The sequence below is a fragment of the Hypomesus nipponensis genome, chromosome 3 (genome assembly GCF_054491055.1).
Source record: "Hypomesus nipponensis isolate SF chromosome 3, ASM5449105v1, whole genome shotgun sequence".
NCBI classification, from domain to species: Eukaryota; Metazoa; Chordata; class Actinopteri; order Osmeriformes; family Osmeridae; genus Hypomesus; species Hypomesus nipponensis.
The window spans coordinates 4,850,001-4,871,517 of NC_140363.1; the positions used below are offsets into that span (position 1 = coordinate 4,850,001).

At 52.3% G+C, this 21,517-nt stretch overlaps 1 protein-coding gene across 4 annotated transcripts in view; it reads left to right on the top strand.

Annotated features, from left to right (window-relative positions):
- Positions 1–21,517, top strand: part of slc8a3 (solute carrier family 8 member 3) — a 61,063-nt gene that overhangs the window by 22,073 nt on the left and 17,473 nt on the right. For all 4 annotated transcript variants that reach the window (XM_084684649.1, XM_084684651.1, XM_084684652.1 and 1 more), the window contains exon 3: positions 19,865–19,971. In XM_084684649.1, coding sequence (XP_084540775.1) covers positions 19,865–19,971 — 107 coding nt within the window. The remainder of the gene's footprint in view (positions 1–19,864; positions 19,972–21,517) is intronic.

Sequence of the window (21,517 nt, forward strand, 5' to 3'; positions counted from 1 at the left end):
CGGCTGTCTGTGCATGTTGTGTGTGTGTGTGTGTGCGTGTGGTGGTAGTGGTGGTGGGGTGCCCGTCAAGTGCAGGCATGCGTGTGTGAGACACGCACACACCCTCACATTCACAGTGTGTACTGCAGGGTTTGCTGTGTGCACGTGGCAGTTATATAATCAGGATGACACTGGGGAGGAATAAAAGGAAGTCGAGAAAAAAATCGACTGCATTTCCTTTAACCTCACTCTGCTCCTCCTGCTTTCTGTCTGTCTTCTCTACGTCTCTCTCTCTCTCTCTCTGCCCCTTCCCTCCCTCCCCCCTCCCTCCCTCTCCCTCTTCCCATGCCTCTCTCTCTCTCTTCCCCTCTCTCACGCTCCCACACATCTTCTCCTGATCTCCCTCTTTGTCTTCCCCTCCCTCTCGCCCCTCTCTCCTTTCCTCCCTCTCTCCCTCCATCTCCATCAGCTCTTGCTTTCTCTCTTTACTCTCTCTCCCCCTCTCTCCTTATCGTCGTCCCTCTCTTCCTCCTTCTCTCCCTCCCCTCCCCCCTCTCCCTGCCTCATTATTGACTCCACATCATGCTCCAGCCCCCCTCCGTTTCTCCATCCCTCTCTCCTCGTCATCTTTCTCCGTCTCTCTCTCTCTCTCTCCTTACCTCACCACATCCCTCTCTCCCAGCTCAGTCCTCTATCTCTCCCCCCATCATTACCTGTCTCCATCCCTGCCTCCCTCTCCAGCTCCCTCCCCCTCCCCCCCGCTCCTAGGATACACCACAGCCACAGGGATTCCTGCAGCAGAGAGAGGGGAGGGTGGGGTACAGAGAGAGAGAGAGAGAGAGAGAGAGAGAGAGAGAGAGAGAGAGAGAGAGAGAGAGAGAGAGAGAGAGAGAGAGAGAGAGAGAGAGAGAGAGAGAGAGAGAGAGAGAGAGAGAGAGAGAGAGAGAGAGAGAGAGAGAGAGAGAGAGAGAGAGACAGACAGACAGAGAGACAGAGAGACAGAGAGACAGAGAAAGGGAGGGAGACAGAGAGACAGAGAAAGGGAGGGAGACAGAGACAGGGAGGGAGACAGAGACAGGGAGGGAGACAGAGACAGGGAGGGAGACAGAAAAAGAAGGGGGGAGAGAGAGGAAGGGAGATAGATGGAGGGATACAGAGAGAGAAAATGAGGGAGAGAGAGAGGGAGACCCTCTCTTATCATTCTACAGAGGGGGGTAAAGAGTGTTTCCATGTCTGCGTTCTAAGAGATGGTGTGGTGCTGAGGAGGGCTGTGTTTTCCCTGGAATCTGGAGGGCTGTGTTCTCCCTTGAGTCTGGAGGGCTGTGTTCTCCCTTGAGTCTGCAAGGCTGTGTTATCTGGAGTCTGGAAGGCTGTGTTCTCTGGAGTCTGGAGGGCTGTGTTATCTGGAGTCTGGAGGGCTGTGTTCTCTGGAGTCTGGAGGGCTGTGTTCTCCCTGGAGTCTGGAGGGCTGTGTTCTCTGGAGTCTGGAGGGCTGTGTTCTCCCTGGAGTCTGGAGGGCTGTGTTCTCTGGAGTCTGGAGGGCTGTGTTCTCTGGAGTCTGGAGGGCTGTGTTCTCCCTGGAGTCTGGAGGGCTGTGTTCTCCCTGTAGTCTGGAGGGCTGTGTTCTCCCTGGAGTCTGGATGGCTGTGTTCTCTGGAGTCTGGAGGGCTGCACCCAGGCAGACACAGAAGGGAGACACTCGCACATCAGCTTCAGCAAGTGTGTTCACTGTGTGTGCAAGGGTAGCAATGTGTACAATGTGACAGCACAGAGGACTGTAGCTAGGAGACAGCACAGAGGACTGTAGCTTGGAAACAGCACAGTGCATTGTAGCTAGGAGACAGCATAGTGTTTGATGTTGACAAGTGCTCTGTGGGCTGAATTCCACCAGTGGAGATTCATCAGAGAACATGTGTCTAGAGACAGGTGTGACTGCTGGACTGTCTGTGTGTGTGTTCTAGTGTGTGTGTAGACGTGTTTGTTTTAGCGTGCGTAGACAGGGGTGTGGATGTGTCTGTTTTAGTGTGTGCAATTGTGTGTGTTCTTGGATGTGTGTGTTCTAGAACAGATGTGTGTGTTCTAGTGTGTGTGAAGAGGTGTCTGTTCCAGTGTGTAGATGTGTAGATTTGTGCGTGCCCAGCTCCATGTTCCTTGGCCTACACTGCAGGCTCCTGCTCAGTCAGAGACACAAACACAACCATGGACACACACACACACGGACACACACACATGGACACACACACATGGACACACACACACACATGGACACACACACACACACATGGACACACACACATGGACACACACACACATGGACACACACACACACATACACACACATGGACACACACACACACACACATGGACACACACACATATGGACACACACACATGGACACACACACACATGGACACACACACACGGACACACACACACACATGGACACACACACACGGACACACACACATGGACACACACACACATGGACACACACACACGGACACACACACACACATGGACACACACACACGGACACACACACACACATGGACACACACACACGGACACACACACATGGACACACACACATGGACACACACACACATGGACACACACACACACATACACACACATGGACACACACACACACACACATGGACACACACACATATGGACACACACACATGGACACACACACACATGGACACACACACACGGACACACACACACACATGGACACACACACACGGACACACACACATGGACACACACACACATGGACACACACTAACAGATATGCTAGAAGGTCTGGAACCTGGCTGCCTCACTCTGGAAACCCTTTGAAGATGTGAGTTCTAACAAACACGGACACACCAGATGATGTGGTTGTCTCCTTCTCACTACCAGATGAGGGGAATGTGTGTGTCGGTGTGTGTGTGTGGGGGGGTGTAGACAGAGTGTGTAGATGTGTATGCATGAATGGTGTGTGCGGTGTGTGTGTGTTTGTGGAGGGAAGGCCCAGCTCCTAGACAGAAATGTGTCAGCACCACAGGGAACGTGCATCACCTCACTCCAACCTCAGTGCTCGGCCCCAGGCCTGTCTGAAAGCTGACACACACACACGCACGCACGCACACAACTACACACACATCTACACACGCACATTGTATTCACATCTACATGTGCACAGTAGACGTGGATGTGTTGATGTGGGCAGTGTTGTGGATGTTCCTGTGAGATGAGCAGGCTTGTTACTGGGCGTTCGACCCTGCTGCCACAGTTAACTCTTCCATGCCCCCGTCCTCCGAAGCACACAGCTGTGTTTAGGAGGCATCACTTCACACTGACACTGGGTGTAGGTGTAGATTTGTTTGTGTGTATGTGTGCGAATATGTGTGTGCGTGCGTATAAGTGCACGTGTGTGTTTGTGCGTATACGTGTGTGTGTGTGTGTGTGTATGTGTGAGTGTACATATACACTGTGTGTGTGTGTGTGTTCGAAGGGTAGATCTGCAGTGCCATCGCTGGGCAGGCAGGGGTGAGGGGTCCCCAGGAGCCTGGTGGTGGCTATGGGAAAGATGAGGGCCAGTGTGTGTGTGTGTGTGTGTGTATCTGAGGGTTGTTCACGGACTTCTGTTTGCAGAATGACAGATCGGTGACACATTATTTCATACTGCTCCAGGCAGCCAAGCCACACTGACCTTACAAGCTGCTGCACGGTGATGTGCTTGTGTGTGTGTGAACGCAGCCACACAGTAAGCATGCTTACCACACACAATGTATAGTCACCACCACACACACACACAAGTATAGTATGTTCCCCAGCACACAGGAGGCCTGCTGTGAGAGGGGACCATAGTTGTAGTTTGAACGGACGATGATGTGATTGGCCGACGCTCAACCTTGTGCGTGACTTTCTTCTGTTGTGTTTGTCTGTGAGTCGGAGCAATACTGAGAGCAGAAAGTGTTGAGTCAGGGGGGGAGGGAACGTGCCAGAAGAATCACGACCACAAGGCACGAGTAGCCATGGAGGAAGACGCCAGATTAGACCAGGAAAAAGAGTCACGGATGTGGGGGGGGGGTCAGAGAGGGAGGGAGGGATGACAGGGTGTGTGTGTGGGGGGGGGGGGGTTGGAGGAGGGAAGGAAGGAAGGAGAGATGAGACCTGGGGTGAAAGGGAGAAGAGGGTGTGCCCCATCCGATGGGATGGGAACTCTGATGAAGTACACGGCATCTCTCTACATTATGCTAATCAGCCTTCTGTTACTGTGTTGCTGCACCCTCCGTGAGCACGCTCACACACACTCGTACACACGCATACACAAATGTACGCATACACGCACATACATAAACACCGCCCTCACACACAGGCACACACACAGACACACACGTACATACACAAACTGTACACCCCCCCCCCCCCCCCACGGACACTCACACACACACACCTACAAACAAACACACACAGGGACAGCACTTACGCCCACCCCAAACACACAAACACGCACATACATACCCCCCCTCTCACACACACACACACACACACACACACTCTCAATTACGTAACCAGACACATGCAGTCGCACACCTTTCACATGACTGCACAGACTCTGTGAAGAGGTGCATCCCCAAACCTCCATCCTCCTCTGTTCCTGGAGCTCCAGAACCCCACCAAGAGGTGGGAACCGTTCCACATGTAGAATGGTTCCACCAATCCTTTGAAAACATCTGCCACGTGCTATTCCACAAATACACATGTAGAATTGTTCCAATAGTGAACACCTAGTACTGTTCCTTTAGTAGACATGTAGAACGGTTCCTCACTCTTGGTCGGGTTCTCAGTGGAGCTGCGAGCCAGAGTGACATCACCGGCCTCCTCTGTCATCCTGGTCCACGCCACCCTCCCGGTGTCACATGACGCTGCATTCCTCGCTGAGTCACATGGTGAGGTGACGACACGACAGGAGAGTAGGGGAGAGGAGAGGAACGATAGGATGATAGAAAGACTCAGGGAGCGAGAGAGAGAGGGGAAGGGGATGTGAGCGAGGAGGAGCGAGAGAGAGGTGAAACCAGGAGGGTGGAGAGCTATAGACCCCCCAGAGGCCCTGCCAGACTGATACAGCAGAGTGTGAGGTGTGTTAGTGGAGGAGGAGGTGTGGACGTGTGGACAGCTGCCCTCAGGGAAAGGAAACGGGGGGAGGAGGGAGGCTGGGAGGAGGGAGGCTGGGAGGGAGGGAGGCTGGGAGGGAGGGAGGCTGGGAGCGAGGGAGGCTGGGAACGAGGGAGGCTGGGAGGGACAGAAAGAGGGAGGAAGGTCAGAGGGCGGACCTGCGAGACAGTAACAGGTGACCTGGCAGACAAAAATGAGACCAAATCCAGGTTTTATTTTGGTCCCTGGTCCCCTTCCAGACTGTCCCCTCCCCTCCTTCTGGGATGAGAGGGAGGCTCGTCTGGCTGGCAGAGAGGATGGGCCTCTCACACAGCCTCATACAGCATCACACAGCCTCACACAGCCTCATACAGCATCACACAGCCTCACACAACCTCATACAGCATCACACAGCCTCACACAGCCTCATACAGCATCACACAGCCTCACACAGCCTCATACAGCATCACACAGCCTCACTCAGCATCACACAGCCTCCCACAGCCTCCCACAGCCTCACACAGCCTCATACAGCCTCACACAGCCTCACACAGCATCACACAGCATCACATAAACGTATTTTTCCTACCTGCCTCACTTCCTTCCTTCCGGTCACCTCTCCCTCCCTCCCTGCCTCCTCTGTGTACGCCAGCACACCTGCGGGGCAGGAACAGGTGTTATTTCCAGACATGCCCTGTCTGGAGTCACACCTGACAGCCCTGACAGGAGGGTGGTGCTGGGAACCAGGTCAGGAACCCAACACGCTGTGGAGCAGGGCTAAAAATACAGACGTCATTGAAGGCAGGAGGAGGAGGAGGGACTGAAGGAAAGGGTGATCGCTCACTAAGGAGGCTGTGAGCAGCCATGGTTGCCTGGAGAGAGAGAGAGAGAGAGGGAGAGAGAGGGGGAGAGAGAGGGGGAGGGAGAGGGGGAGGGGGAGGGAGAGGGAGAGGGAGAGGGAGAGGGAGAGGGAGAGGGAGAGGGAGAGGGAGAGGGAGAGGGGAAATAAGAGACAGGGAGAGAATGGAGAGAAAATAGAGGGAGACAGCGAGAGATGCTGGCTTTGTGGGTGGCGGGAGAGAGAGGGTGGTGGGGGGGGGGGGGGGGGGGGGCCATGATTGCCTCTGCCACACCTTGTTAAGACAGGCCAGTCTGCCTCTGGGTGCTAACACACTGTCTCCTAGCACAGTAGGAACAGGGGGAGGAGGGGAGATGCAGAGACCAGCCAGGGCTGGAGAGGAGGGGAGGAGATGACCGAGGGAGAGAGGAGGAGAGGGCCCGGGGCTGGAGAGGAGGAGTAGGGAAGATAAGAGGAGAGCCTCTTTTTGTTCCAGCTGGATTACATGGTCACGCTGGAAGGGGGAAGAACACAGGAAGAGAACAAAAAAGGTGAGGGATGAGCTGAGGCAGAGAGAGAGAGAGAGAGAGAGAGAGAGAGAGAGAGAGAGAGAGAGAGAGAGAGAGAGAGAGAGAGAGAGAGAGAGAGAGAGAGAGAGAGAGAGAGAGAGAGAGAGAGAGAGAGAGAGAGAGAGAGAGAGAGAGAGAGAGAGAGAGAGAGAGAGAGAGAGAGAGAGAGAGAGAGAGAGAGACACAGAAGGAGGGATTGGACGGAGGGAGAGGGAGTGAAGAGAGAAAGAGGAGGGATTGGACAGAGAGAAAGGGAGGGAGGGAGAGAGAGAGAACAAGTGAAAGAGAGGGAGAGGGGCGTGTGAGAAAGGTACAGAAGGGGGAGGGGATAGGGAGGGAGGGAGACAGGGAGACAGGGAGACAGGGAGACAGGGAGGGAGGGAGGGAGGGAGGGAGGGGTCTGGGGCCCAGATGGAGTCATGACTGGGGAGAGGGGGCGAGAGACCGATCCAGGAGACATCTAAGTGGAACAGGCATGTACGGCTGCAGCCCGCGCCCTCCCGGGGCTCTCTGCTGATGTCATGATGAACGAGGAGAGAGATGCAGGACAGCATCGATCTCTTGTCCCCTCCTCTCCGCCTGTCTTCTCCCCCCTCCCCTCCCCTTCTCATCACCTGTCCCCTCCCCTCTTCTCCCCTGTCCTTCCTCCAATTGGCTACATTACTGTTCAGCTGATCATATATCTCCACTGTTTTTTATACTGTACTCTGCAGTACAGATAACTACTGTAGTGTACAGCTAGATAGACGACCACTGTATTTTTCAGTAGTCTACTATACAAATAAAGACTGTGCTATACTGTACAGTTACATAACTCTGCTCTACTTTACTGCACTCTACAATGCAGCAGGAGAGATTAGTACGGATCTCTACTGTACTATACTCTAGGGCAGGATGTATAACTCTGTAGAACAGGATGTGTAACTGGTGTTGGAGATGTGCTGGGAGATGTGGAGAGGCATTGTGACAGAAAGCAGTAAGCCTGTTTGGGGGTCGGCCGTTGGTGTGGGCGGGATCAGAGATTACACCACAGGGTTAGGGTGCGCACCTGCTCTAATCTGATCCAACCTGGAGAGGGGGGAGGAGGGAGGGGGGGTTGTGTAGGCAGAGAAGAGGGGGGGGAGGAGAGAGGGAGTAGGGAGGATGGTAAGGAGGAGGGAGGGTAGTGTGTGGGGGAGGAGGGGAGGGGAAGAGAGATGGGGGAGGAGGGAGGAGAGAGGGAGGAGGGAGGATGGTAAGGAGGAGGGAGGGTAGTGTGTGGGGGAGGAGGGGAGGGGAAGAGAGATGAGGGAGGAGAGAGGGAGGACGGAGGATGGTAAGGAGGAGGGAGGGTAGTGTGTGGGGGAAGAGGGGAGGGGAAGAGAGATGGGGGAGGAGGGAGGAGAGAGGGAGGAGGGAGGATGGTAAGGAGGAGGGAGGGTAGTGTGTGGGGGAGGAGGGGAGGGGAAGAGAGATGGGGGATGAGGGAGGAGAGAGGGAGGAGGGAGGATGGTAAGGAGGAGGGAGGGTAGTGTGTGGGGGAGGAGGGGAGGGGAAGAGAGATGGGGGATGAGGGAGGAGAGAGGGAGGAGGGAGGATGGTAAGGAGGAGGGAGGGTAGTGTGTGGGGGAGGAGGGGAGGGGAAGAGAGATGGGGGAGGAGGGAGGGAGGGTATGTATCTACAGGGAGTGCTTGGCTGTCACAGAATAATATCTCATATCCATAATTACATTATAATGTAAGAGCTGGGATGTGCATCCGAGGATGGGTGCGTTTTGGAAGTTCTGTGTGTTTGTGTGTGTCTGTGTGTGTGTGTAATTAGTGGGGTGATCCAAGGTTTGCAAGTGGTACTAGAGGATCTCTCTCTCACACACACACCCTGACACTCATACACCCACACAGCCTCACACACACACAGTCTCACACACACACAGACACACACACACACACACACAGCCTCTGTCAGAGTGTACTGTAGAGGCTGCATGTTCCCTCCCCCCTGCCAGAGAAAATTCATGTCCCCTATTTATAGATGTGGGCGTCTTCTATATGGCACTCCTTAGTCAGGGATCCCTCTGTGGCTCTGCAGCAAACAGCCTCCCCCCTCCCACTTACCCTGCCGTCCACCCCCCTCACCCTCCACCTCCCCAACCCTCCACTATTCACCCCCCATCAGCCCTCCACCCTCACCTTCCCTTCACCCCAGCTCCACCCTTCACCCACCCATTCCTCCACTGTTCAACCCACCCGTCACCTTTCCTCCACCCTTCACCCCGCCCCCTGTTACCCCCCCCACCCCACCCCCACCCATACTGTATTCCCAATATTACAGCACACAGAGACACTTTAGAACAGTCTAGAACATTTGCCCCATGCTCATACATACACAGGCTCATAAATGGGCTTTCTATTGCTTGATTAGAGACTCACTGAGGCATGAGGTTGTTCTCTCTCTACAGCCTATTCCTCCTATTTTTCTCTGTGTCTCTCTCTTTCGGAAATAACGAAAGAGTGTTGCTCGGTCTCACCACAGGGCAGGGGAAGAGAGGATAAGAGAGGGGGAGAGGAGAGGGAAGAGAAGGTTAGGGGACTGGATGGAGAGAGAAGAGGAGGAGAGCAGAAAGGAGAGTGACAGGAGTGTGTGGTGCCAGTTGGCTGAATGAGGGCAGCTCTCCCAAGTCCTTCACACCTGAAGGTGTTTGTCTTCTGGTAGGAGTCTGGCATAAGCTGCTGAGGTGCCACCCGCGCCTAAAATAGACCCCCCCCCCCCCCACCCCTTCCACCTTTCTCTGTCTCCTCACATCGCTCACGTCGTCTTCTCGGTTTGGTCGCGTCAAGGGCCTGTGGCTCAGGACCTCTGGCCTGGGGCCAGACCGCCCCAGAACCATCCTCCCCTTCTCTCTGCCTCTCTCGTCTGGGAAAATATGGACTGAGCTTATTTTATTGTTGATATCCTCTCGGCTCCTTCCATCCCTCACCTCGGCCACAACCCCTCTACCCGTATCCCCAGCACATCTGCATGTTGTGTGTATGTTTGTCAGTAAAAAATACTAGCCACTCCAATTTCCCCATCATGGGCGGAGAGGTGGGTGGCTTGTGGGGCTTGAGGCCCGAATGTTCTCTCAAAAGCCTCAACTTTGGGTCGACATTTTCCGAGCGCGCAATCTGCACCCCCTCCGCTGTCACCGTAATCTCAGTGTAAATAAACATCGCAAAATGTTTCCCATTCCCAAGCGTGCGAAACAGGGCGGGCTTTCCGCTGCGAAAGTCGGTCCGGTCGACAGCTGCATCCAAATCAGCAAGCCACTGTATCCTCAAGATCAACAACCTGGAGTCTTTCCTCCCGCCCTCACCTCAAATCAACACGGAAAAAATGGGCTAGGGCACGGCCGCTCGTTTGCATCAACTGTTGAAGTCTACACGGCCCAGCCTCCATGCCACCTTTTAACTACCCCCTGCCACCCTGGGGGAACACACATAGGTCCGCCCCTGCTGGGTGGAAGTTTGGGGCCCTTCTGAGATGTGTCTGTACCGGCGTGTGCTATGTGTCGCCGTCAGAGAGGAGCAGGGTGGAGGGGGATTTGTATCCATGACAACAAGTTCGAGCGAGAGCAGCAAATGGGAGCCGTTTGGGCGCGTTGGATACGTAAGCAGCAGAGCTCAGGGTGGGCAGCGGAGAGGGGTGGGGCAGAGGGGGCTCGGGGAGCTATCATTTACAAACGGAACATTCCTTAATGTTCTTTAAGTGACTCCTTAAACCTAAGAGGGCCACTGGACGAGGCCATGTGGGGCCGTGTGGAATTCTGGGTAGAGGTCTTACAAGTGGCATGTTCGCTGTTATAGCTGCCAAAGTGGTGTGTGTGTGTGGGGGCAAATGAGCATGTTGCAGGGTGTGTTTTTGCGTGTGTGTGTCCGAATGTGTGTGTCAGCATTTGTGTGTGTGTGTGTGTGTGTGCGTGTATGGCCTGATCCTCTTTACAGTCCTCCCTTGGAATCTACAGAACCTGACTCCTTGTCAGACTTCTCTACCCCCGCCCCCCCCACTACCCCAAATTCCTCCCAGGGATGGTATAAATAATCTAGCTCCGTGTTGTGATCTCGGTAGTTCTGACGGTGTGTCACCCTGTTTCTCCTGGTTTGTCTGTGTACTTACAGCCCTGTTAGCCTCTATGAACAAGCTCTGTCTCTGCTGACGTGTGTGTGTGTGTGTAATTGTACCGTAGTTGAAGTGTGTAAGTATGTGTGCTTGTGTGTGAGTATATGTAGGGCTGTATTTGTGTGCGTGAGGGTTTGTGTGTCTGCAGGGGGTTCTGTGTGTGTATGGAAGGGTGTGTGCGTGTGCGTGTATGGGGTGTAATTAGTGTCAGCGTGGCTGCACACAGTGCGTTGACCGCGCACCCGATATGGGTGAATTACGCGTGGGCTACTCTGGCGAGTTGTGGAAAGCGCAGAAAGAATCTACACCTCACAGTTTGATAGAACCTTTGGTGTGCGTCTAAACAGGCATGCGTGCGTACAGACACGTGACATGTGTGCTTTGAATACATGTTCAGTGATTATCATCCTCGTCGCTAGACGCGCAGAGCCATTTTTCCCCGACTCATTGTCCGAAAATTAACTTGCCTTGGGGTCAATAGCCTATGTCATACAAAAACATTCATTTTGTAACAGCGGTCGAAGCCATGCCTTAATAGCTCACGCGTCTAGGCGGGCAGGTGAATCAGGTTGCTGCGTTGCGCTGTGCAATAGTGTCAGAATGTGCAGCACCTGCCTACGTGCACGCCTCGATACCTATTAAAAAAGTTAGGCGTAATGTTCACGGTAGGCGCAGGCCTCGCGTATTTGAGACGTATGTCAGTTGGAGTGGACGCGTCACGTACCCGTTGTTCACACGTCAGTAACATACGTGTTCACATGTCAGTAACATACATGTGCGTGACGCCGACGTGACGTGTGTCCACTGCAAGTCTGTGTCGGAGTTCTCACGTGCGTTCAGGCGTGTGCAGGCGCTGCTGTGCGCTTTGCATGTGAACCGCTGACACTGATTAGATCCCATATACGTGTGTATTTACATGAGGGTAAGTGTGTACGTGTGTGTGTGTAAGAGTTGGCAGCGGGCCAACGCAGTCAACAAAGTTATGATGCACTCGAACGGCTCTCCCATCACCGGGATAGGGCAGAGCGAAGCGGAACAACCTGATTTGGTCCTCTGGTTATTTGGCAGGTACGGCATGTTTGGCAGTGCCCTGCCACGTCTTTCCTCAAACCCGGCCAAAAGAAATGCTGTAGAACCCGAAGGAACGTTTTTGTAACAACCAAATGCCATGACCAGGGCAGGTTATGAGCAAGGCTACACACATCTGATCGGAAAGTGAGCGGCACTACTATCTGGAACAGCGAGCTCCAACTTTCGTCCGACCCTTTATGGAAGGTCCACTTGCGCAATAAGACCCCATCCTCCAAGAAATACGCAGCAAGCTGCCCATTGGCTTCTACCCGGTCTACCGCTGAAGAAGAACAGCTAGCCAAAGTTGGTATTCGTGTTGCGCACGCAGAAAGTTCTCCCTGGACACAGGAAACACCACACTCTTTGGTTCCGGTGGTCCTTGTGCAGTGTTCAGTACCACAGGGGCAGCTAAACTATCGACACGGAACACGGGGCCCAGCAATGTGTCGTCCAAACCAACCATGCAACCACCCAGCCTGGGGGACTGGGAACGCGTAACCACGCAGGCCGGAAACACAGAGCCAAGGGAGCTCCCCTCAGGCACTTGTGGTACATCAAACACTTCTAGCACTGGCAGCACTCGACCCCCTGCAATGTCGACCCCAATGCAATTTCGTTCCCCGCCCCCATGTTCAGTGAAATCCCAGTTACAGGGAGAGATGGTTGTACCGCAACCCTGAACCGTCCACTAACGAGTTTGGTCTTCAAGTGCACGTCGTAGTGTAAAGGTACCAGCACGTAAGCCATCTCAATACCCTGAAGCAGGACGCTGTAGTGACATGAGGACTCAACAGACCAGGGCAGCACATCAGAGACGATAACAGACTGCGCTGCTCCCGTGTCTCTCACAATCCGAACAGGAAAAACCTTGCTCGTCATCTTCGGACAGAGAGACAGAGCCAGTAAAAATGAAGGGTTCGAAAGCACTCATAGGGGACAGGGAAGAGACCGGAAACAGAGGCTTAAGCAAGCCCACAGGCTTAGGGAGCTGGCCGGGACGAGGGGGCGACTGGTCTCCGCTGTAGCTTCATACAGTCGGCTAAAAAACATGGCCCGTTCGATGGCAATTATAGCACTCCCGCTCTTTGCCTGTGCGAGGAGGGAGGGCTGCGAAACCACGCTTAAACTGGGGGCTACGCGAGGGTGCTGTGCTCCGGGTGGCCGGCTCTGTAGGAGGGCGAGTAAACACGGTCTTGTGGGTCAGAACAAACTCATCAGCCAGAACTGCAGCCTGGCACAAGGATGCAGCCTTTTGCTCCGTTATATAGCCCACTAGCCGGTCAGGCAGGCTGTTCTTAAACTCTTCGACTAAAACGGAGTCACGGAGAGAAGCAAAAGAACCACAACCAGTGGCCATGCACCATCTGTCAAAAAAGGTTTCCTTCTCTCGTGCGAATTCCACAAACGTCTTGTTTGGACCTTTCTTGTGGTGACAACATTTCTGGCGATAGGGCTCGGTCACCAACTCATACACCCGTTGAACAGCAGCCTTCACACGGTCTTATTTCACGCTTTCCTCAAGAGGCAAAGCCGGAACCACCGCCTGGGCTTTACCTGGCAGCCTGGCAGCAGGGGCCACATCTCTCTGGGCCAGTTCAGTGAGGCTGCAACGCGCTCAAACACACTATAGTATGAGTCAACCGGCGACTCTCAAAATGGCGGCACTAGGGCAGTGTTCCGGGTAATGTGAAACTGGGCAGGCGGAGCACGAGGCTGCCCAGGATCGGACATGGACAATAGAGGCGATCGCACCCGAGCCAGAGCTATCTTCTCCTTTGACTCCAGTTGCCGCAGTCTGAACTCACCCTCAAGCTCAAGCTTCTTCACCTCCAACTTGTACTCGTATTCTGCCTTCCCAGCGTGCTCTTTGTCGAGCTTCTCCATCTGGAGACGGGCCCTGCGGACTTTAAAACGGGAGCCCTCTCCTGAGCCCGCTGTCGACAGGGACTGGGGGTCGTTTCGGGGGAAGGCAGCACCTTCTTTTCTGCAAGCGCAACACAAACACCCCGCTTGAGCACAACCTTGACTCGGCTCTTGGCTATGGGCAGACCATAATGGTCAATCGATGCACACAGGTCAGCCTTTTGCGGCATTGTTCCAGCGGTTCGCTGGACGGTGCGTCCAAAAACTGTTGTACGATTCTTGGAGCCATGACCCAAACACAAAAGACGAAGACACACAACCCTGTCGCTGTCGACACTGAAGCAACTGGCTGACGACCAGACAGACCGGTACTACGGTGGGCAGAAGGGGTAGTCCAATGGATCCCGGACGAGCCCCCAATGTGTTACCACCCTCCCTTAACTATTACGACGGAAGGGTTATACCCCATGTCTCGGGGCAAATGAGGGTCTAACAACGAACCAACACGAAACAGTGTTGAAACGAGTGTCGATATAACCATGTGTTTATTTACATACAAAGAAGGCGTCACAGGAGAACAAAGCCCCCCTTTGCTTGACCATAAACGGTGCCAAAGAAAAGAAAACATTAAAAGTGCGAAATAACCTGCCAAACCCAAATAATGCCTCTCTATCAGACATAGCATGGGGCGGCACCGTTCCTTGCCCAGTGTGGTCAGAAGGAGCAAGCTGCGTGACGGTAGTGTATACCCACGGGCGGCTTCCCTGTCCACTCTCTCCTGTGAGCGACCAAACAAACAAAAAGAAACCATAAACACACAGACGATTCAGACTTCACAAGGTCGAAGCGGACAAAGCTTGTAAACTTCTTCTGAATGCGAGAGTTTGATCATGTACACAGAACAGGGATGGCTGGCTGGGGATCTGAGGACCAAAGGCAGCGGGGCAGACGAACGGGAACTTGATTGGGGCGGAACCCGGATCGAGCACCACGATCCCAGCCAATCGCGGACAGACACCTGCGGAGAACGATAGGGAGGAGAACGAGAGGGAGGGGCAAACACAACAGCTCCAAGGCCCTACAGGGCGTAAGAGTGTGTACATGTGTGGAAGGGTGTGTTTGTTTGCATGTGTGTGTACGCAGGCCCAGGTTGGTGCTACTCCAGCATCTCCAGGGTCTCTATCTGATTAGAGAGTTCTTGGCTAAACTGGGGCTCCTGTACCCATGTATTATTCTGGAGGCATCTGGCCCAGCTGTGCCAGCCCTCTCTCTCCCCTCCTCCTGGCCGGGCTTTGAGACTGCCTCGCCCGCAGAGACGGCAGCTGGCAGGGCCTTCTCACCATGTTGCCACTCCCCTAATCTACGGTTGATTGTATTTATTTATAAAAAAAAATGATTGGGCCAAATGTAGCAAACTAATTTCATATTAGACATTCAATTCCAAAACCAGATTTAAAGTCTGTGTTGAACCAGGTTGCTGTATAGTTACTGTCACTCCTATGTACTGGGAGCAACCTGCAAGGAGGCAGCGCTCTGCTTCCCCTGAGTATGGACCTGTTGCTTGTTTGACCCCTTTTAGTTTGCTGTTTAAACCCCAGTGTTTCCTAGTTTCTTTGCGAAGTCTTACTCTTTTCTTAAAAAGTCTGTCTGAAACTTGTTCTATTTAGTTTTGTCAGTTTCTGTGACTCGACCATTTGCCTGTCTTCCGACCACGTTTTTGGATGACCTCTGTTGCCCTGTCTGCCGGTGTATTGACCTCTGACCTCTCTGGACTACCCTGTTCTTTAATAAACCCTCGGCACTTGGATCCCGAGTCTGGTCTGGTTACAGTTACTACAACACACACATACACACATGTAAATACACACATACACTCTTACAAACACACATCTGCAAACACACACACAAGAACACACAGAAATACACACATATACACACCCACACACACACATCCCTACATATACTCACACGAGAGAGAGAGAGAGAGAGAGAGGGAGAGAGAGAGAGAGAGAGAGAGAGAGAGAGAGAGAGAGAGAGACAGAGACAGAGAGACAGAGAGACAGAGAGAGAGAGAAGAGGGGTAGGAGAGAGACAGAAAGAAAGAACAAGAGAAAACGATGAGTAGATGGAAAAATTGGGAATACAGACAGGGGGGAGAGAAGGGCGGGGAGGAGTGAGAGAGAAGGAAAGGGGAAGAAAAGAGAAAATACTGACAGGGAGAAACAGACAGAGTGAGGATGAATGCGGGGTGAGTAGTAAAAAATGTGATGTAGGCTTGTCATCAGATTGGCAGGAAATCATTGACAAATGTGTTTACTGGCTGCTTCTGTGATTGGTGAGGAAAAGCAATAATCAGGGCGGTAATGAGAGCGCCCTGTAATCCCGCGCCTGGCGACAGCCACCAGGCCTGCTTAATTAAGGCGCTGATTTCCCATGAGGCTTTGAGGTTGTTGTTTTTTCTTTGTTTTTTTCTGTCTTTATTTTGTTTGACTGGGATTGTTGGACGGAGGTATCGCCATGGAGATGGGACCAGGCAGATATGGTCCAGATATGGTGATTTGACATCACTTCCTGTTTCCTCATGTTGACGTGCAAGGCCTGTAGCCACATCCCTTCCTGTTTCCACATGTTGAAGTGTAAGGCCTGTAGCCACATCACTTTGACATCACTTCCTGTTTCCACATGTTGAAGTGTAAGGCCTGTAGCCACATCACCTTGACATCACTTCCTGTTTCCTCATGTTGAAGTACAAGGCCTGTAGCCACATCCCTTTGAAATCACATCCTGTTTCCTCATGTTGAAGTGCAAGGCCTGTAGCCACATCAATTTGACACCACTTCCTGTTTCCTCGTGTTGGAGTGTAAGGCCTGGTGGAGTGTTCGTGGGCAGAGAAGGACCAGAGCACCCCTGAGGAGCACAGTTGCTCCACCTCCAGCAGGGCGAACTGGAGTGGGAGAGCCCAAGAGCTCCTTCACATCCTCTGCCGTCCTCGCTCTCCTCCCTCCCAGCAACAGGGTTTAAATGTAGCCTGCTGTGAAGGAGCACTTGACAAGCCTGTGAGGAGAGTGGGGGGGGGGGGGGGGGGGGGGTGGAGGGACGGAGGGAGGGAGGGTGGGGGGTGGAGGGAGGGAGGAACTCAGGCAGGAAGCAGTTAGAGGTGGAGGTAAGACTTTTTTCAGAGGTACAATGAAATAGCCACTGAAGGTAAAGTGGCCATGTGGTCTAATCTTAGCGTGAACATTTTATATATAAAGTAATGTACAGACCATCCTTTAACTTTGACAAATGTGTTTGTGATTCCAGATGTAAATCTGGTACATTCTACATGCTCTTGCTTTTATGTCACTCAAAAGTCTCCTTTAGATATGGGGGGTCTGCTTTAAAGATGGACGGGAATGGAAAAGATCATTCAGCTACAGTCAGTGTAGCTGGAGAATAGAGAGAAAATATAGGATGAGAGAATGAAGAGGAGAGAGAGACTGAGAGAGGGACAGACTTGTAGTAGCATACCTGCAGTAACAGAGTAACAGACCTATGGTAGCAGACCTATAGTAACAGACCCGTAGTCTCAGACCTGTAGTAACTGACCTGTAGTAACAGTGATGTACAGTGAAGATTTGAACTCAAATTATCCCTCCTTATCTTCTGGCACCTCCCACACAATAATGCTGTGGATTCTAGCCTCAATGCCAACAGCCATCTGTTCCAGCCCTCCTCCACACACACACACACACACACACATACACACACACACTCCACCTGAACTGGTGTTTGGTAGCTTCTTCCTTGTCCTGGTGTTGAGGCTGGTGTTTAAGTTTCTGTCCTGCTGTTATGACTGGTGCTCAGTAGCTTCAGAGTGAGGTCTGGCAGGCGGTAAATAGCTCTATGAATTATTGATTGTTCTCATCTTTGAATGCAGATGCTGGAGACCCAGTGAGACACTGACCCTAACCTGGAAGCATGCAGCGCTCTTCCCTAACCTGGAAGCATGCAGCGCTCTTCCCTAACCTGGAAGCATGCAGCGCTCTTCCCTAACCTGGAAGCATGCAGCGCTCTTCCCTAACCTGGAAGCATGCAGCGCTCTTCCCTAACCGGGAAGCATGCAGCGCTCTTCCCTAACCTGGAAGCATGCAGCGCTCTTCCCTAACCGGGAAGCATGCAGGGCTCTTCCCTAACCGGGAAGCATGCAGCGCTCTTCCCTAACCGGGAAGCATGCAGCGCTCTTTGGACTCTTTTTGAGTGTTTCACTCAGCAGCAGAAGCCGGGCTCTCACCACAGTGGAAATGTGATGCCTCTTATTTGGGGGAAGACTCTAGTATGGTGGGGGTGGCATGGGGTGGGGGTGTGAGGTGGGTGTGGGGGAGGTGGGGGTGAGGTAGGGTTGGGTAGCCGTATGGTGCAGGTGGCGTGAGTCTCATGTCAGGCCAAGCGCAGGAGCACACACACACACGCAAACATTAATCCAAACATCTCTGGAGGTATTAAAAATGGATCCCTATTTGAGTGTAATGCTCCAGTAAATCCTTTTCTGGTCCGTCTGTGTCCTGCCCTGCTGGCCATTGGGAGAGTCTCTCTTGCCTAAATCCTGTTAGCACACGACACACAGCAGAACAACAGATCTCTCTCTTTCTCTCTCCCTCTTGTTCTCCCCCTTCCTCCCTCCCTCCCTCCTCCTTCCACCCCTCTCCTCTCTCCCTCTGTCCCTGGATTTGTGTGTGTGTATGTGTTCTACAACCTTGAGAATAAACATTAAGCAGAATCTGCATTCAAAGATGAGAACAATCAATAATTCATAGAGCTATTTACCGCCTGCCAGACCTCACTCTGAAGCTACTGAGCACCAGTCATAACAGCAGGACAGAAACTTAAACACCGGCCTCAACACCAGGACAAGGAAGAAGCTACCAAACACCAGTTCAGGTGGAGTGTGTGTGTGTATGTGTGTGTGTGTGTGTGTGTGTGTGGAGGAGGGCTGGAACAGATGGCTGTTGGCATTGAGGCTAGAATCCACAGTATTATTGTGTGGGAGGTGCCAGAAGATAAGGAGGGATAATTTGAGTTCACATCTTCACTGTACATTTCTGTTACTACAGGTCTGTTACTACAGGTCTGTTACTACAGTTCTACTACCATAGGTCTGTTACTCTGTTACTGCAGGTATGTTACTACAAGTCTGCTACTACAGGTCCCTCTCTCTCAGTCTCTCTCTCCTCATTCTCTCATCCCATATTTTCTCTCTATTCTCCAGCTACCCTGACTGTAGCTGAATGATCTTTTCCATACCCGTCCATCTTTAAAGCAGACCCCCCATATCTAAAGCAAACTTTTGAGTGACATAAAAACAGAGCATGTAGAAAGTAGTGTCTCTCACTGTGGTGGTGGTGGGGGGGGGGGTCAGAGGGGGGTCATGGCAGGTGTTAATCCTGACACCCGTGGTTGACGCCCCCCTGGGGAGTCAGCCAGGGTGAGACTCAGGTTCAGAGGACTTTGTTGACTGCTTAACAATCCATTGTGGTCAATACCTCTTTAAAAACATCAATCACTGCCTTCAGCAAGCGGAGGGCTGTTTTGAGCTGTTCGTGTGTGATGATGTCACAGAGAGGACTTTGTGATGTCACAGAGGGGGCTTTATGGTGTCACACAGAGGGCTTTGTGATGTCACAAACAGGGCTTTATGACGTCCCAAAGAGGGCTTTGTGACATCACAAAGAGGGCTTTATGACGTCACAGAGAGCCTATGAGCAGCCCTCGTCCACCAGAGAGATAAACCAAGAGAGAGCAGCTTCCTTATTCCCATGCAGGAAAACACCAATCTCTCTCTCTAACCCCCCTGTCTTTGAGGAAGGGACCCTCCTGACTCCTCGCATGCTCAACAGTGTACAGTCAGGTGGCTTCTCTTCTGTCCTCTGTTGCTGGGGCGGGTTGCCGGGAGGACAGTTATTTCCCTTCACACCAGCAGTGTCAAATGATGGATATGGTTGTCATGACAACAGCGATGCCAGCGAGTTAGCTCATCGGAGCGTCTGACGGGGATTCGGGGAGCCAGTGGGGGAGCTGTCCTTGAGATGTGCGGGATGACCTCTGTCAGAATGTTTCTGACCTTTCACCTGCTCACCTTTCCTCCACGCTGGGTGTTAATCCCTCTAAGCGCTGCCTGCCTTCTCCCGTCTCTAATGAACCCTCTCTTCTTCTCCTTCCCCTCTCTGTCCTCCTCTGTCTCCTTCCTTCCTCTCCCCTCTGCTTCCTGTTTCCTCTCACAGCAAAGTGGTTCACGTGAAGATCATAGACGACGAGGAGTACGAGAAAAACAAGAACTTCTTTCTGGAGCTGGCCGAGCCACGCATGGTAGACATGAGCCTGCAGAAAGGTGCCGTGCTGAACACACGCACACACACACACACACACACACTCTCTTTCACGCACACACGCTCTCACACACTCGCCCACACACTCATGTACACTCGCACACTTGTACACACACGTGCAGCACACGTGCATGTTTGCACGACTGCATACAGACATGCTTGCACACGTACAAATGCACCCTTCCTACTCCCTGGCACCTTCCTCCCTCCCTTTCCCCTTGGTGTTGTTAGTGACATCAGTTCCCCTCTGCTCCTCTCTGGAATACTGCTGTCACTGCCTGGGGCACATCACTATACACACACCTCCACACACACACACACACATTGATGGTTGCATGACAGCACCCAAAAAGCAATCTTACATGTTGTCATGCAAACATGCTTTATTCTCTGCTGGTATTAAGGATTAGAGAGTAGGTATGCTTTATTACATTCTGTGTGTGTGAGTAAGTGCGTGTGTAAATAGTCGCGTCCATGATTTTTTTCTGGCGGAAGGCGGGAGCAGGCGGCCTCTACTGCACACTGAGAGCTGTGTGTGTGTGTGTGTGTGTTATGGAGTGAGTTCAGTGTTTGTTTCTTTGACTAAGTCAAATGAAAGCAAAACGCTTTAGGGGAAATTATGTTATTGACTTAGTTTGTCTTCTAAAAACTCCTGAATCCTGGGGAGACTAAAAGAGGCAAACAAACCAACACAGATCGAGTCCAGCTGTTTAATATCAGTGTGTTTTACAGGAAGTCTCTGGGCCAGGGCTGATCTGGTGCTCTTAGTATCCACAACAGGAAGACAGAGAGAGAAGGAAATCCAATATCAGTTCTCGTGAAAAGTATGGGTGTAGTTGTATGTTTGTGTTGTTGTGCGTTTGTTGCTAATGTGTGGTGAAGTGAGCCGTGAGGCATTCTCTCCGTCTCTGCTCCTTCTCTTCTTCTTGTCTACTTCTTGTCTTCTTCTTCTCTTTCCCACCACTGTGTTATCTAACTCTCCTTTATCTAACCCAGCTGAAGGCCGGGCGCTGGGAGGTGCTCACAAGCTGGTGTGTGTGTGTGAGAGAGTGTTTGTGTGCAGGAGAATGGGTGTGTATTGTGTTTGAGGGTGTGTGTTTGTAAGAGTGTGTGTGTGTGTGTGTTGCATGAGAGAGATTGTGTGTGAGCGTGTGTTGCGTGACAGTGCGTGTGTTTGTGAGAGTGTGCATGTTTGTGTGTGTGAGGTGCCGACTCTAACATTTCTCTGGTGTCTCCAAAGGCCACAGCTCATTACATGTTTCTTAGTTGAGCTGGCAGTTCTATCTGAGCAGCACGCTAAGCTACACTACCTGGTGTGAATTGTGTGTTGAGTACACAAGCTAACAGTAGCTAGCTACAGAATAGTACCACCTGGTGTGAGTAAACTAACCTTCTTTAAATAGTAAATAGTAAAATAATACTTTAAATAGTTGTTGCCATGTTGCCACATATTCTCTCTCTCACACACACACACACACACACAAAGACATACACGCACACTCTCTCCTACACACAAACACACACTCTAACACACGCAGAAAGACACGC